The 17,093-nt window shown below is 45.8% G+C and overlaps 1 protein-coding gene across 1 annotated transcript in view; it reads right to left on the reverse strand.

Moving 5' to 3' along the window:
- Window positions 1-7,640, reverse strand: part of LOC143283199 (uncharacterized) — a 48,278-nt gene extending 40,638 nt beyond the window's left edge. The window contains exons 1-7 of the mRNA XM_076589375.1: window positions 7,618-7,640; window positions 6,048-6,092; window positions 5,713-5,767; window positions 5,276-5,423; window positions 4,280-4,458; window positions 3,070-3,241; window positions 2,352-2,564 (exon numbers count right to left, since the gene is read on the reverse strand). Coding sequence (XP_076445490.1) covers window positions 2,352-2,564; window positions 3,070-3,241; window positions 4,280-4,458; window positions 5,276-5,423; window positions 5,713-5,767; window positions 6,048-6,092; window positions 7,618-7,640 — 835 coding nt within the window. The remainder of the gene's footprint in view (window positions 1-2,351; window positions 2,565-3,069; window positions 3,242-4,279; window positions 4,459-5,275; window positions 5,424-5,712; window positions 5,768-6,047; window positions 6,093-7,617) is intronic.
- Window positions 7,641-17,093: the final 9,453 nt, after the last annotated feature.

Below are 17,093 nucleotides of genomic sequence, written 5' to 3' on the forward strand. Positions count from 1 at the left end.
CAACAAAAAACGAAACAAAGAAACAACAAGCCAAAGAAGAAAAAAAAACACCCCCAACCCTCGATATTTAACTCACTGTGCATTTATCCACTCATTCAGCCATGTTCTAACAACCTCAGTGATGTGGTAAAATGTGCAAACAACCCAAGTTATATGCCCCCGGCAATGTTACAGGTAGGTTACATTTTTGGCAGCCACTCATGAATCACGGACCCGGAGGGGCAGCTGGGGACTGCAGACACGTGAAATCTTGGTCTGGCTGCCTCCAGTCAGATAGGAGACCGGGTGCTGAACAACTAATGCACAAAAAGTAGATTTCCAACTCGGCCCCAATTGGAAAGTCTCATGATTAACCCACTTCAGGTGTCGGAAGTCATAATTACCTGTTGAGACCAGTAGACGTTATTATTCTCAACATTTTCCAACGTCGGTGAATTACGAACTTGTTGAAACTACGATACGGATGTGATTGGAGACGGATTTCACGCCCGAAATGCTTTCAAATGAGATGAGTTCAAAGAAATATTTTGATCCGAAATCAGTTTTGAATTGTTGCAACCTTGTTGAAGGCAATGACGAAAGTACTAGTATGTTTGAAAGTATGGAAATTTACATGATCAAAATGGGAAAAATTACAAGATGATATGACGTCGTTGTTTTCCTAGTTTTTGGCACTAATTTGATTTGTACATACGTGCGTGCGTGCTGTGGGTGTGTGTGTGTGTGTGTGTGTGTGCGCCAGTGTGTGTGTGTGTGTGTGGTTGTGTGTGTGTGTGTACGCGCGCGCGCGAACATACGCGTGCACTTAAGTTTGCGTTTTATGTTTGTTGCATTAACATGATTTATGTATTTCATTGTAAGGAAGGAGGCGTGCGTGTGTGTGTGTGTGTGTGTATGCGCGCACGTGCGTGTGGACGTGTGTGTATGTGTGCGCATGCGGGCGCACGTGTATACGTGTATGGGAGGGGGGCGTCCAGAGCCATTGCAGGAAAGGGAACTGACAGATAAGAGGCAGAAAGACATTCATTTTCATCAAGAAAAAGCCAAACAAGCTTTTATTGATACTCACAACATAGTTTATTCAATTCTTCATTAACAACTCACTTGCACTCTGTATCTCTGTCATTCAACTATCACTCACACTCCACATCTCCGTCAGTCAACTTTATCAATCAATGGTAAAATCATTCTTGAAAACATCTTCAGCAACTCTATCACTCACACTCCACATCTCCGTCAGTCAACTTTATCAATCAATGGTAAAATCATTCTTGAAAACATCTTCAGCAACTCTATCACTCGCACTCCATATCTCTGTCATGTAACTCTATCAGTCAGTCTATCACTGAAACTCCGTATCTCTGTCACTCATCTCTATCATTCACACTCGCTATCTCTGTCATTCAACTCAGTCAGTCAGACGTCATCAGCTGTGATGACGTCACTTCATGACGCTTCCTGTCCAGCAGTCCCCCACTCGCACTGCTCCAGGCAGTCATGTGGCGCAGACCTCCATCGTAGGGAAGGGGGATCACTCACCTGCCCATCACAAAAGTGTCTTGGATAAAATCGTGTTGTTTTTCTTAAAAAAGAGGTTTATTTAAATAAAAAAAAAGTGTGATAGCTCGTGCCTGAAACCATCACAGTGTTATTTCTATGTGGTCAATACGTCTTGGTGTCAAACTTATAAAATAACGATTGTTATCAATATGATGTTCTCTGAACGACAGCCATCAATACGGTGTTCTCATAATGACAGCTTTCAGTGTAATGATCTCTTAACGGCAACTCCCAGTCGAAAACAGGTGACACTATATGCACTTCAAGCAATCAGTCTTACTTATTCTCTGTACTCAAAAATAATTGTCTTGTTTTTTTCAAAGCCGTGTAAACATAAAATAACGATAGTAATCAATATAATGTTTTTTGTTGCGAAGAATGTCAACTTGTCCTTGAAAACCTCACAATGTTACTTATTACATGTACTCAATGCATCGACGGTATCAATGCCGTGTGAAAGACAAAATAATTATTGTCCACATTGTTCTCTAGTTGAAAATATTTCAGATGGTAAAACTATGAACTGTGAGCTTGAAAGCCCAGTTTTTCTGTTCCTCTGTGCATTAGACATTACTTTCACCACAGCTGTCAGTCCAGTCATCACAGATATACATGATTAGAAGCTGGATCTCAGAACAACTAATCATCACAGTAATAGCCAACTCTGATATCATAAGCAGTAACACCACCATTATCGTTTAATCTGAAACCACTGTCCTTTACTGATCACCAAACAGTGAAGTCTCAAGTGGCGACTTACCCCTCTTCTGTCTTTCGTCGTACATGCGGACGATGAGCCGGTTCCACTTGGCTCGTTCCGCCTCCCTCCTCCTCCTCCAGCGCCCCCCGTTGTGGCCACGCCCCCCGTTGTGGCCACGCCCCCCCGCTGGCACTGAGGTGATGCTCTGGGCCGAACACCCAGTCTTTATGGACTGCCCGGTACACCGCCATGGTGACCCGGGCATCAATGAGGGAGCAGTGTTCTCCCTGCTGGATGTTTCGGCCTGGGTGCAACACACAGTCATCATCATCGTCATGGTCATCATCATCGTCGTCATGGTCATCATCATCGTCATGGTCATCATCATCACCGTCATGGTCATCATCATCATCATGGTCATCATCATCACCGTCATGGTCATCATCACCGTCATGGTCATCATCATCACCGTCATGGTCATCATCATCGTCATGGTCAATATCATCGTCATGGTCATCATCATCATCGTCATGGTAAGCATCATCGTCATGGTCATCATCATCATCGTCATGGTCATCATCATCATCGTCATGGTCAGCATCACCACCACCACCAACAACAACAACAACGTGTACACCACCACCACCATCCCCACCACCACCACCACCATCACCACCACCATCACCACCAACAACAACGTGTACACCACCACCACCACCATCCCCCCACCACCTTCTCCACCCCCACCCCCCAACACACACACACACACCAGCCCCCTCCCTTGCTTCACGTGCACAGTGTCCACTGACCCAGTAGCGTGCTGGCCAGGCTCTTGAGGCCCACCTTGCTCAGGCGGCCTGTGGGTCGGACCGTGCGGATTAGCTGCACGGCCGTGGCGGTATCCCGGGTGTGCTCCTCCGGGTGGGTCAGGCCCAGGACCCTGAGGTCCCCCACCCGGTCATGGACCACCAACACTTTGTTCTGGGGACAGACAGTACACACATCCTGTTTTCGCTGTTGGTTCAAGGGGGTGTCACAGTGTGGTGCTGACACAGCTGTCATTATATGCTACACCACATCAGCTGGAGAAAAAGGAAAAAAGAAAAGGCACAAGATGCCTGACCCTTGCATAAACCAACCACGCTGATCATTCCGTTTCTGTTTTTTTTCTTTTAAATCGGTGTGTTGGCAGTTATCTGAAACCATTCTTCATCATCTTCTTCTTCGTCTTCATTTGTGGGCTGCTACTCCCACGTTCACTCGTGTACACCAGCGGGCTTTTTGCTGCATGACCGTCTTCACCCCGCCATGTAGGAGAAGTACCTACTCCATTTTCAGGGAACGGGGGGAATGCATGCCGGGTATTTTCGTGTTTCCATAACCAACTAAACGTTGGCATGGATTACGGTATGTGTATTAGATCTCTGCGGAACATGTGTTGACCTGGGAGATGGGAAAAAATCTCCACCCTTTACCCACCAGGTGCCACGACCAGGGATCAATGTGTCGTAAGTTGTTTGAAATCTGTGTGTCGGTAGTATCATCTGTTTACAGTCACGTGACAAAGTGTGACGGGTGAAGGGAACACAGATGCTTTTATGTTTTATTTTGTCATGACCTGCAAGGTCTATTGACAAGGGGGGTGATAAGGGTTATTTCTTATGTCACCTCAACTATAATACAACATATTTTGCTTAATCCATTAAAACAAAACCTGAGAGAGAGAGAGAGAGAGAGAGAGAGAGAGAGAGAGAGAGAGAGAGAGAGAGAGAGAGAGAGAGAGAGAGGATAGGGATATTGATTTCAGTCCATAGATTTAGATAATGTTAATTGCTACATATTCACTTCAACATTTCGTTAATCTGAATGACAGTATTTTCTTCCCGACTCAACTGTCTGACTGCTAACAAACCCTCCCCCCAAACTTCCGAAGTACGTATAACCGTAATGTGCCAGCAGCCAAATCCTTTAATCATTCCTTCCTTCCCTCACTGCAGACTGAACAATCCTGAGTGTTACCTGAAGAAGGTCTGCCACAAAAGCCTGCACGATGTGAAAGGGCCGGCCATGCTTTTGAATGTCTTCCTCCGTGATGCCACTGTACTGTGTGCAATAATCAATGACCCGTTCCCCTTCTTTGGGGCAGACAAAGCTATCGCACAGGACGCGGCCTGTATGGTCCACCACCGTTGCCCGCCCTGAAAACAGAGACGTCACTCGTTACCATGGAGACATAACCTGAAGACTACTCGCTGTGGTGACATGACATGACATGAAGAAGAAGTGCATGACTAAGTGATCAGATCAGAAAACAGCTGTGCTGCATGGTATGCCATGGTGACTTGACCTAAACAATGAACACGACCTGTTCTATGATGGAGATAGGGAACTGCTGTGTCAAGACATTCATTGAAACATGTGTTACATGTTACCATCACAGCAAAATCCTTACCCTCACGTCTGACTTACTGTTGTAATAAAAACCGTCAGTAACAAGGCCTGATTTTCTACTGCAGATCTTTACACTCATGTTCACCAATTATTCAATAATTTTAACGATCAAAATGATTTTCAACTAAACGTCAACGCTTTTTGGCATTTAAAAACACAGACGAAAAATGATTTTGCAAGTGTGAATTTGATTTCCATGGGCAGACATTAGAGAACCTTGTTGTATCAGGCTGTAAGAAAGAGAATAGAGAAAGAATGGAAAGAGAGATATGAGAAAGAGTGTGGAGATAGATACTTGAGAAAGAGAGGGAACTGAGAGAACGGAGAGAGAGAGACGGTGGAGAGATAGAACTGAGAGAGAGAATAGAAAGAAAGAATGGATAGAGACAATGGAGACAGAAAATGGAGAGACAGAAATGACAGAGAATATGGAAAGAGAGAATGGAGAGAATGCAGAAAGAGAATGGAAAGAGACAATGGAGAGAGAGAGAGGATGGAGAGAGGGCGGAAAAAGAGAGCAGACAGAGATGATGGAAAGAGAGAGAAGAACGGTGAATGTCTTACCCAGTGCCAGACCCATGTCTGTCTTGAACATCTCGCAGTCCAGTGCCACGAAATGTTCCAGTGCTGGGTCATGGGGCATGATGGGGGCCTTGTGCAGACCTTCCGCCACGCAGTCTCTGCACCGGCCGGCGCATTTCTGCGTCTGGTACTGTGAAGACAGCACACACATTTTATGTACACACCTGTGATCACATTGCACACATTTTATGTACACACCTGTGATCACATTGCACATATTTTATGTACACACCTGTGATCACATTGCACACATTTTATGTACACACCTGTGATCACATTGCACACATTTTATGTACACTTCCACCACCACCATCCCCACCACCACCACCACCACCAGCACCACCATCAACAACGTGTAACCACCATGACCACCACCATCCCCACCACTACCTTCTCTAACCCCACCCCCCAACACACACACCATGGGCACACAGGTCTACGCCTATAACCACATCATACACGCCATGTACACACCTGTGACCACATCATACACACATTGAGATACACAACCACATGTGTAAACTCTTGCTGACTGTGTTTTACACAGCTACAGGTGTCAACATTCACCCGGGGTGGATTACACAGGTACAGATAACACTTATCCAGGGTGTTTTACACAACTACAGGTGTCAACACTTACCCAGGGTGTTTTACACAACTACAGGTGTCAACACTTACCCAGGGTGTTTTACACAACTACAGGTGTCAACACTTACCCAGGGTGTTTTACACAACTACAGGTGTCAACACTTACCCAGGGTGCCCTTGGATGGCTTCCTTGAGCCCCATTTCCGTCACCCTGAAAAACAGGGAAAGGTCAGAGGTCAGGTCACGTGATTTTCATAAGGGTATATAATAAAACAACATCAAACAAATGGAAATTCCTTTTTTGAAAAGACTGTACAATGTCACACACATACATGTTTAAAACATGCATTTAATCATAAATATATATATATATATATATATATATATATATATATATATATAACCTTTCACACACGCACGCACACACACACTCACACACACACACACACACACACACACACACACCAAAAAAAGAAAACAATGCGCAACACTCAAATTGAATACGTATCAAACATCACAATACCTGAATCATCAAATCCCCCGTAGAGCAATGCACTCACCTGGTTACTGGAGATGGAGGAAGAGGGGCGTCTGGTGATGCTGAAGGAAGGGGAGGAGGTGGAGGGAGAGGAGGAGGAGGGAGAGGAGGAAGGAGAGGGGGACAAGGAGGAGGAGGGAGAGGAGGAGGGAGAGGAAGGAGATGAGGAGAGAGAAGATGGAGAGGAGTAAGAAGAGGATGGAGATGAGGAGGGAGAAGATGGAGATGAGGGAGAAGGAGATGAGGAGGGAGAGGATGGAGATGAGGAGGGAGAAGAGGAGGGAGAAGATGGAGATGAGGAGGGAGAGGATGGAGATGAGGAGGGAGAAGAGGAGGGAGAAGATGGAGATGAGGAGGGAGAGGATGGAGATGAGGAGAAGGAGAGGAGGAGGGAGAGGAAGAGGAGAATCTGGCAATGGAGGAGGAGGCAGTGTTGCCAGCTGGTGTGGCGGTGGTGTTCCAGTGTAACTTGAGGGCGGCCACAGCCGCGTAACTCAACCCTCTGTGGATTGAGGTGGGGGTGGAGGAGGTGGAGGAGGTTCTGGAGGTGGTGATGGAGGAGGGGGAGGAAGAGGGAGAGGAGGAGGAGGAGGAGGCTCTAGTAATGGAGGAGGAGAAGGAAGAGGAGGAGGAGGTAATGGAGGAGGAGGTAATGGAGGAAGATGAGTAGGAGGTAATGGAGGAGGAGGTAATGGAGGAAGAGGAGGAGGAGGTAATGGTGATGGAGGAGGGAGAGGAGGAGGAGGAGGCTCTGGCAACGGTGCAGGAGGAGGAAGAAGAGGAGGAGGCAGTGGTGCCAGGTGGTGCAGTGGTCCTCCTGTGGGACAGGTGGAGGGCGACCACAGCCGCATAGCTCAGTGCTCTGACTGCTGGGGTGGGGCTGGGGGTGGGGGAGGTGGGGGTGACGAAGGTGGTGGCGGGGGTTGAGCGGCGGGGTGAGGGAGCCGTAGGCGAGGAAGAGGAGGGGGAAGAGGAGGAGGCGGAAGGCGGGGAGGGGGGAGCGCGGCTGGAGGAGGAGGAGGTGGTGGTGGTGGTGGTGGTGGTGACAGAAGCTGTCTTCGCTCTGGTTCTTCTGGCTTTACCTTTGTTCGCCATGTTTCACTGGAACAACATGAACGTTATATCCGTCATCTGTTCCTTTTTGCCTTCCCGAGTCGGTATACGACACGGCGACAACTCCAACAAACTCAGTGATTACCTCCCTTCCTTTGTCCACCCCATCTTGGCCAGAAGAGGGACACGCACAACACTGATGATCGTGTTGTTAAATCAAACATGTAACATCACAGACAACTTTCGTTGGAACCTCCACGCACCATGCCAAACCAACGTCCCACTTCACACTGTCATCAAAATCGACGCCACCAGAGTGACATGTCAGCCAAAGTCAAGCATGCGCGAAAATACAGCGATATCAGTATCAGTAGCTGAAGGAGGCATCACTGCGTTCAGACAAATCCATATACGCTACACCACATCTGCTAAGCAGATGCCTGACAAGCAGCATAACCCAACGCGCTTAGTCAGGCCTTGAGATAACATATACAACAACAGACACGCATACACAGAAACACGCTAAAAAATAAAAATAAAAAAAATAAAAGGCCAAAAGACAAACGTTGACAAACACTGGAAAACGTGTGCAGCTCCAAAACTAAAGCCCACGAAAGCTAATGCCTCACAGGAGACAAATGAAAAAAAACAAACAGAAAACAACGAAAACAGATCCCAGCCATGAGGTAAGTCAGACAGACAGGTGGTAAAACACACAGCATGAGCAGTAACAAAGGTCAACACAGTGACACAGGCAACGCAAAAACAACGCATAGAAACACTCAGAAACACACGTACAAACACACACACACACACACACACACACCCCCAAAAAAAAAAAAAAAAAGACACGTGCAAACACAGACAATGTGTAGAAATATGTAACCACACATGTGCAAACACGAACGACTCGTAGAAACAGAAAAAACACACGTGCAGACACGAATAACGCGTAGAAGTATCAGTATCAGTATCAACAGCTCAAGGAGGCGCCACTGCGTTCGGTCAAATCCATATACTCTACACCACATCTGCCAAGCAGATACCTGACCAGCTGCGTAACCCAACGCGCTTAGTCAGGCCTCGAGAGAGAGAGAGAGAGAGAGAGAGAGAGAGAGAGAGAGAGACAGAGAGAGAGAGAAGAACACTCGTACATACATGAACATGGCGTAGAAACAGAAAAACACACGTGCAAACGCGAACAACGTGTACAGACAGAAAAAAAACACATGTGCAAACACGAACAACGTGTACAGACAGAAAAACCACACGTGCAAACACGAACAACCCGTAGAAACAGAAAAGAAAAACACGTGGAAAAACGAACAACCCGTAGAGACAGAAAAAAAACACACGTGCAAACACGAACAACGTGCAGAGACAGAAAAAACACACACGGAAACGCGAACAACGTGTACAGACAGAAAAAAACACATGTGCAAACACGAACAACGTGTAGAGAAAGAAAAAACACACGTGGAAATACGAACGCGTAGAAATAGAAAACAAAAAAAAACACACGTGCAAACACGAACAACGTGTACAGACAGAAAAAACACACGTGGAAACATGAACAACGTGTAGAGACAGAAAAAACACACGTGGAAACACGAACAACGCGTAGAAATAGAAAAAAACACATGTGCAAACACGAACAACGCGTAGAAACAGAAAAAAAATACCCGTGTAAACACGAACAACGCATAGAAATAGAAAAAAACACATGTGCAAACACGAACAACGCGTAGAAACAGAAAAAAAATACCCGTGTAAACACGAACAACGCGTAGAAATAGAAAACAAAAAAACACACGTGGAAACATGAACAACGTGTAGAGACAGAAAAAACACACATGCAAACACGAACAACGTGTAGAAACAGAAAAAAACACACGTGGAAACATGAACAACGTGTAGAGACAGAAAAAACACACGCGGAAACACGAACAACGTGTACAGACAGAAAAAACACACGTGTAAACACGAACAACGTGTACAGACAGAAAAAACACACGTGCAAACACGAACAACGTGTACAGACAGAAAAAACACACGTGCAAACACGAACAACGTGTACAGACAGAAAAAACACATCTGGAAACACGAACAACGTGTAGAGACAGAAAAAACACACGTGCAAACACGAACAATGTGTAGAGACAGAAAAAACACACATGGAAACACGAACAACGTGTAGAGACGGAAAAAACACACGTGCAAACACGAACAACGTGTACAGACAAAAAAAAACACACGTGGAAACATGAACAACGTGTAGAGACAGAAAAAAACACACGTGGAAACACGAACAACGCATAGAGACAGAAAAAACACACGCAGAAACACGAACAACTCGTAGAAATAGAAAAAAAACACATGTGCAAACACGAACAACGTGTACAGACAGAAAAAACACACGTGCAAACACGAACAACGTGTAGAGACAGAAAAAACACACGTGCAAACACAAACAACGTGTAGAGACAGAAAAAACACACGTGCAAACACGAACAACGTGTAGAGACAGAAGAAACACACGTGCAAACACGAACAACGTGCAGAGACAGAAAAAACACACGTGCAAACACGAACAATGTGTAGAGACAGAAAAAACACACGTGGAAACACGAACAACGTGTAGAGACAGAAAAAACACACGTGCAAACACGAACAACCCGTAGAAACAGAAAAAAATACACGTGGAAACACGAAAACGTGTAGAGAAAGAAAAAACACACGTGCAAACACAAACAACGTGTACAGACAAAAAAACACACGTGCAAACACGAACAACGTGTAGAGACAGAAAAAACACACGTGCAAACACGAACAACGTGCAGAGACAGAAAAAACACACGTGGAAACATGAACAACGCGTAGAGACAGAAAAAAACACGTGCAAACACGAACAACGTGTACAGACAGAAAAAACACACGTGCAAACACGAACAACGCATAGAAATAGATATGTTTTGTTGTTTTTGTCTCTTTTTCCTTTTTCTTCCTGAACTTGAAATTCTTTGGGTCAGACAGGTTGTACAAAAGCCTAAACGATCTTCTCCAATTCTTTTTCTTGGTTCGGGAATAAAATTTGTCATGAAGTTGGCACAGCAAAGCCTTGTATAACATATAGGTTTCCTTCATAGATGCACCAAGTCAAAGGTTTTGAAGTTTTGTTTCGGAGAGTGGAATTATACGACACAGCAAAGCTTTGTATAACATATAGGTTTCCTTGATAGATGCACAAAGTCAAGGTTTGTGTAGTTTCGTTTTGGAGACAGGAATTATACACACTTTTTTATGTATTCAGTTCAGGACACCCAGTGCTACACACACACACACACACACACACACACACACACACACACACACACACACGACCTAGTAAATAACTAGCAAAGGGTACCAAAAGAAAAAAAATCGTTACCAAAGTGACAAACGCACGTTCTGTATGTTAAAAGACAAAAGACATGAAATGATCAATTCTCGCTTACCTTTTGCTGATGATTGACCTTTTCTCTACAAGCTGCAAGCAACACGTGTGTCTTCGTTCTCAGAACGCAACTGAATTCGTGAAGAAGTTTACAAGAGGTTCTTCTTTTATAGCAACATTTGACCGCAAAGCCTGTCGGGAATAACTTTTCTGGTCAAGTTTTTCGTCCAATCAAAACTGTGTCCAAAGAGGCCTCAAAATGACCAGCCAGTTGGAAGCAAACCATATGTGGAGGATCAGAGATTACCCACGAGTAACAGAAAGCGAGATTGCTAATCTCTTGTGTGTGTCAGGTAATCACTATCACTGCTGTGATAGTCAGCACAGGGGATTAAGGGAGGGGGTCCGGGGGGGCACTGATTGTTGGGGGGGCGGGGGTGGGGGGATCGGGGGACGGGCAGTGATTGGTGGGGGCGGGGTTGGGGGGATCGGGGGGCAGTGATTGCTGGGGGGGCGGGGGTAGGGGGATCGGGGGGCAGTGATTGGTGGGGGCGGGGGTGGGGGGATCGGTGGGGGCAGTGATTGGTGGGGGCGGGGGTGGGGGGATGGGCGGGGGGGCAGTGATTGCTGATGATCACTCTAATCGTTCAGTGAAGGTTGTCTGTGGTAGGACAGTTCTTCCGTGATTGTATAGTTACCGCTGTTGTGTACACTGTGTGTGTGTGTGTGTGTGTGTGTGTGTGTGTGTGTGTGTGTGTGTGTGTGATTATACACGTGTTAGTATATGATCGATTGTTTGTGTACGTGTTTATTTACGAGCGTGTGAGTAAGTGCGCGCCCGAGCGTGTGTATGTGTCACGGCTCGTAGCATTCATTTGTGCGTGTGTTTGTCTCCTTTCCCCTCCTCTCCCCTCTTCTCCCCTTCCTCTCCCTTTCCCCTCTCCCTTTCTCCTCTCCCTTTCTCCCTCCTTCTCTCTCCCCCTTTGTGCTCTGTCGTTCTCTTGTGTGCTCAGTTCTGTTCCGAACTGAAGCACGTGAATCTGTTTGTGATGAGTGTCTGACATGTCCTTTGTCATTCTCGCTCTGAACTCTTGAGATGAGTTCGGAGTTAACCTCGTTGTAAAGGGAGAGTTTTGCTTTGCCTTTGGTGCCGAGCTTTGGAAGGAGAAGGGTCGCCGTTCCAGCAAGCGAGCTGTTGGGTGCCCTCTTTGACAGTCGTGGGGTTCGGTTCTGGTGTGACCCCCTTCTGCCTCTGTGTGGATCTGTGTTTCGTGTTCTCTCCTGGGCCAGTGGTGAGCCTGATTCTTGCCTGGTGACAGGTGAGGGGGGAGTTGTATTGTTAGTTTGTCCTCGTGGTGTTAGTGTCGTAACTTGTGACATTTGGTTGTATTTTTGGGACTGTTTTAACGGAAATCTTTTAAATCCAATATTCTTTTATTTCTAGATATTTTGGGGGGAATTGATAAGGTTGTTAAGTGTGTTATTTTGACATGTATTCGGCTCGATTTATTGTTTCAAATATACCTTCTTTACAATGGAAACTGTGTCTAAATTTCCCAAAACATTTTTGTGTCGTGTTGGAAATGTAGTACGATGATTTGTAATATTACCTCATTGAGTTTTGTTTCTGCAGTTCGAAACTAGCATTATAAATAACGACTGTCATTTAGGGTAAATGTGTCTTGCGTATTATATGCAGGTTTAACTCCTTAATTATGAGAAACAATAATGGGCGGTTCCTGTACTTTTTGTCATTGGCAGTTGTGTGGAAGCGACTGCATCAATATCCACTTACTCGCCTACTTGCGTAATGTGTATTGCTTAAGGAAAGGGAGGGGGAGGGGTACTCTTTCATAACGAGTTAGAGCATAGTCTACAGAGACATGGGAGTCTTGTTACAGATTTTTTCCCTTGACTTTTTCCTGTGGGTTTCCCCTGTCTGCTACCCCGACGGAACTCCAGGGTTCGCCTCTACAGTCATTCCCCTTCAGCCCTGTCCGTTCCAAATTCCCTCACTTCCACTCCTTCCCCCCACCTCATATTTCCAACGTCCTCACCCACAGTCCCTCCTCCCGTTTCCACCCCCTCCGTTTCTGCGGGCGTACGACTGAAGCCAGTTCAGGATGCTGTCCTTCAACCGATGAACGTGATTTTGGTTCAAGTGAACTGACATTTTGTTGTTGTTTTTTTTGCGTAGATCTGTGCTGTTGTTATTAGGGCTTAGTGTGTCTTGATCAAGCTGCTATGATGTAACTAAAGTATTGCTGTAGTTAAGTGTTTCAATTTGTGTGTCTGGACCAGGGTATTCAACATGTGCAACAGTAAAGAATTGAGCTGATTTATCTATGTCTCTGTGTTTTGTGTTGTCGGGGTGTTAGTCTGGGAAGGTGCGGGGGGTTCATGGGCAACCCCTTATGGGTTGTGACAGTATGCTTGTATGTCTGTGCATACGCGCTCGCTCGTGCGTGTGTATGAATAAGTGTGTGTATGCGTGTATGTGTGTGTGTGAGTGTTCACACGCGTACACGTGTATGTATATGTATGAATATGAGTGTGTGTGTGTGTGTGTGTGTGTGTGTGTGTGTGTGTAAGGGAGTGGGTAGGAGTATCAAAGTTCTACAAACAGATCTTAATTGATGACAGTCTGCATATGATACGATACCTGTGTTGTCTCTGTGACACTGATGGAACTTGCCCTTTGTCCTCATGAACAGCAATCAGCGAACTGAGGAGCACATTGTATAACACTGTGTTTAAAGTAATGACCAGCCAGTTGGAAGCAAACCATATGTGGAGGCTCAGATATTCCCCACAGAAAGCGAGATTGCTAATCTCTTGTGTGTCTCAGGTAATCACTGTCCCTGTTGGTATTTGCACTGCTGTGATAGTCAGCACATGGGATTAATTAAGGGAGTGGGGGGCAGTGTTATCTGATGATCACTCTAATCGTTCAGTGAAGGTAGTCTGTGGTAGGACAGTTCTTCTGTGATTGTATAGTTACCGCTATTGTGTACACTGTGTGTGTGTGTGTGTGTGTGTGAGAGAGAGAGAGAGAGAGCGAGAGCGAGCGAGCGTACACGTGTGAGTATATGATCGATTGTTTATGTACGTGTTTATTTACGTGCGTGTGTGAAAGTGCGCCCGCGAGCGTGTGTGTGCTTGTATGTCTGTGCATACGCACTCGCGCGTGCGTGTGTACTATGTATTAGTGTCTTTATGCGTGTATGTATGTGAGTGCGAGCGTTCACACGAGCGCACGTGTATGTGTATATATGAATATGAGTGTGTGTGTGTGTGTGTGCGAGTCGCTGAAGGCCTGAGGACCAACAACAGCAAGCCATTCTGGCAGTACTGACGTCGGGAGTCGGAGGCAGGACAGCTTGGGTGTTGCCCCGTTGAAGAAGAATGGTCATGGTTCACTGATCAGCGACACAAAAGTGAAAGTAGAAATACTCGTTGATCAGTCCAAGAGCGTCCTCACTCGAGATGATGACACAACCAAGCACTTGGACCAACCAACAGCTAACGATGTACCTGCCGACTGACATTACCATCGACACAGGTGTACTGACCAGACTGCAAACCAAGTCTTAAGAAAACTGCGGAGACCATTGCCCCAGACCTATGGGACATCTTCCAGTGGTCAATAGACACAGGGGATCTGCCACAGGACAAGCGCTGTGCAAATATCTCAAACACCTTAAGGAAAGGAGACAAATACCTGACCGAAAATTACAGACCAATCTTCCTCACATCCGGCTGTCTCGTGCAAACTGTTCAGTGGAACACATTAACTGCCACCACCTCAAATGCATATCAAGTTCTTCTAGGAGCATAACACATTGACTCCCTTGAACTATAGCATCAGAGCTGGACACTCCTGTGAGACTCAGCTTTTTAACCGGCCACCATGTACGACCTCTTCTCCTCCTTTGACAAGGGTACCCACGTAGATCTAGCCACACAGGATTTCAGCAAGGCCTTTGACACCGTGCCACACAAAAACATGAACTGCTCCATAACTGAGCTGTCTCACTTTGGTGTCAGAGGCCCCTTACATCGCTGGATACAGAATTTCCTTATCAGCCGTACAATGAAGGTCGGTCTTGGATGGCAAGGAATCACGAGAAGTAGCCGCTGACTCTGGCGCCTGCACGTTACAGTGCTCGGCCCTTTGCTGTTCTTATGTCACATCAACGACCTGCCAGCAGCAGTCAAGTCCCAAGTGCGCCTTTTCGCAGATGACTGTGTACTGTACCGCCAGATAAGGACCTTCGTTGATCACCTTGCTATCCAGGAGGACACGAAAAAACTTGAAAAGTGTGCAAAAGACTGGAGAATGTGCTTCAGTGCAAAGTTTCAGTTTCAGTTTCAGTAGCTCAAGGAGGCGTCACTGCGTTCGGACAAATCCATATACGCTACACTACATCTGCCAAGCAGATGCCTGACCAGCAGCATAACCCAACGCGCTTAGTCAGGCCTTGAGAGAAAAAAAGAAAAAGAAAAAAGGTAAATAAATAATAGATAATCTTACATAAATAAATAAATAACAACTATGACATAAAAAAGGTAGTAGTAATGATGATAATAATAATAATAATAATAAGTAAATAGATAAACAAATAAGACAACAATGATGACAAACAAGCAAACAAATGTAAAACATGAAGACACACATTCATACAGACACCCACACAATTCTCAGATCATTCTCAGAGGATAGGTACACAAATATATAAGCATGCACTCAAGGCCTGACAAGCGCGCCTGGCCATGCTGCCGTCAGGCATCCGCCTAGCAGATGCGGCGCAGAGCACACGGACCCGCCCGACCACAGTGTCGCCTCCCCGACGGAAACTGAAGTCGTGAAGCTGAGTGGTTATGCCGGGAGAATTCAGTTTCAGTAGCTCAAGGAGGCGCCACTGCGCCCGGACAAACCCACACACGCCACACCACACCCACCAAGCAGATGCCCGACCAGCAGCGCAGCCCAACGCGCTTAGTCAGGCCTTGGGTGGGGGGAAAAAAAAGGTGAATAAATGATAGATAAGCTTACACAAAAATAAATAAATAAATAATAACTATAATGTAAAAAAAAAAAAAAAAAAAAAAAGCAAACAGATGTAAAACATGAAGACACACACACCCACACATGCATAACAGACACGCACCGAACACGCAGCCTCACAGATATGAAAGCACAGTCGAACACATACAAACGTACATAAGCTCCAACACACACACACACACCACACACATTACCCTGCACCTCCTCTACCCCCCTCCTCCACACACTCATTTCCAGTCTACGTATCACAGCTTCCACGGCACACACACACACACACACACACACACACACACACACACACACACACACACACACAGAGATGAACACTTACTTGTACAAGCGCACACACATATGCCCACATCTCCACACACATATGTACAAAGATGTATATATATATATATATATATATATATATATATAATATATATATATACGTTCCAATATCCTGTTGCTCCCACAGTGTAGGCATGCATACACTCGCATACCTCATCCTCTACCCCACCTCCCCCCGCACCCCCACCTCCCCCTCACACACACACACACACACACACACACACACACACACACACGCACGTGCACAGAACTCTACTGACACTTGTGTACACTTACACTCTCGCGTATGCACAAACGCACTCAAAAATACAGAACCACACATGCACACAAACACACACATACACACACGCACAGAGGCTGCCACTGATTGGCCGCAAGAGGGATGGGAAAAGATCTCTGATGCCAAGAACGTGGCGTCTAGTGTGTTGCTCAGTCTATTGTATTTGGAAAAGCCCACAGAGACTCTGTCCCGTTTTGAAGAAATTTGCGCAATGTTGGTTTGGAAATGATGCCGATATTTGTTTGATTAGCAAAGCATCGTGCTCTACCTTTCATGTTAGACTTACGGCCACTCCCTCTCTCTGCTTTTATTTCTTTGAGGCGATCGATGGTGTGATGGCCTTGTACCTGTTCTTTTTGATATTCTTTGACTTTTCTGAGGATTTCCGATTTTCCTAAATGTAGGCCGCTCGTTGGTGTTGCGTTACCAGCAAGTCAGCTCGCTCATTTCCCTTAACACCTGCATGTCCCGGGCAGTATGACCCTGTGAGTTTTTTTTTATCTGAGA

This window comes from Babylonia areolata, chromosome 6 (assembly GCF_041734735.1).
Source record: "Babylonia areolata isolate BAREFJ2019XMU chromosome 6, ASM4173473v1, whole genome shotgun sequence".
Taxonomy (NCBI): Eukaryota; Metazoa; Mollusca; class Gastropoda; order Neogastropoda; family Buccinidae; genus Babylonia; species Babylonia areolata.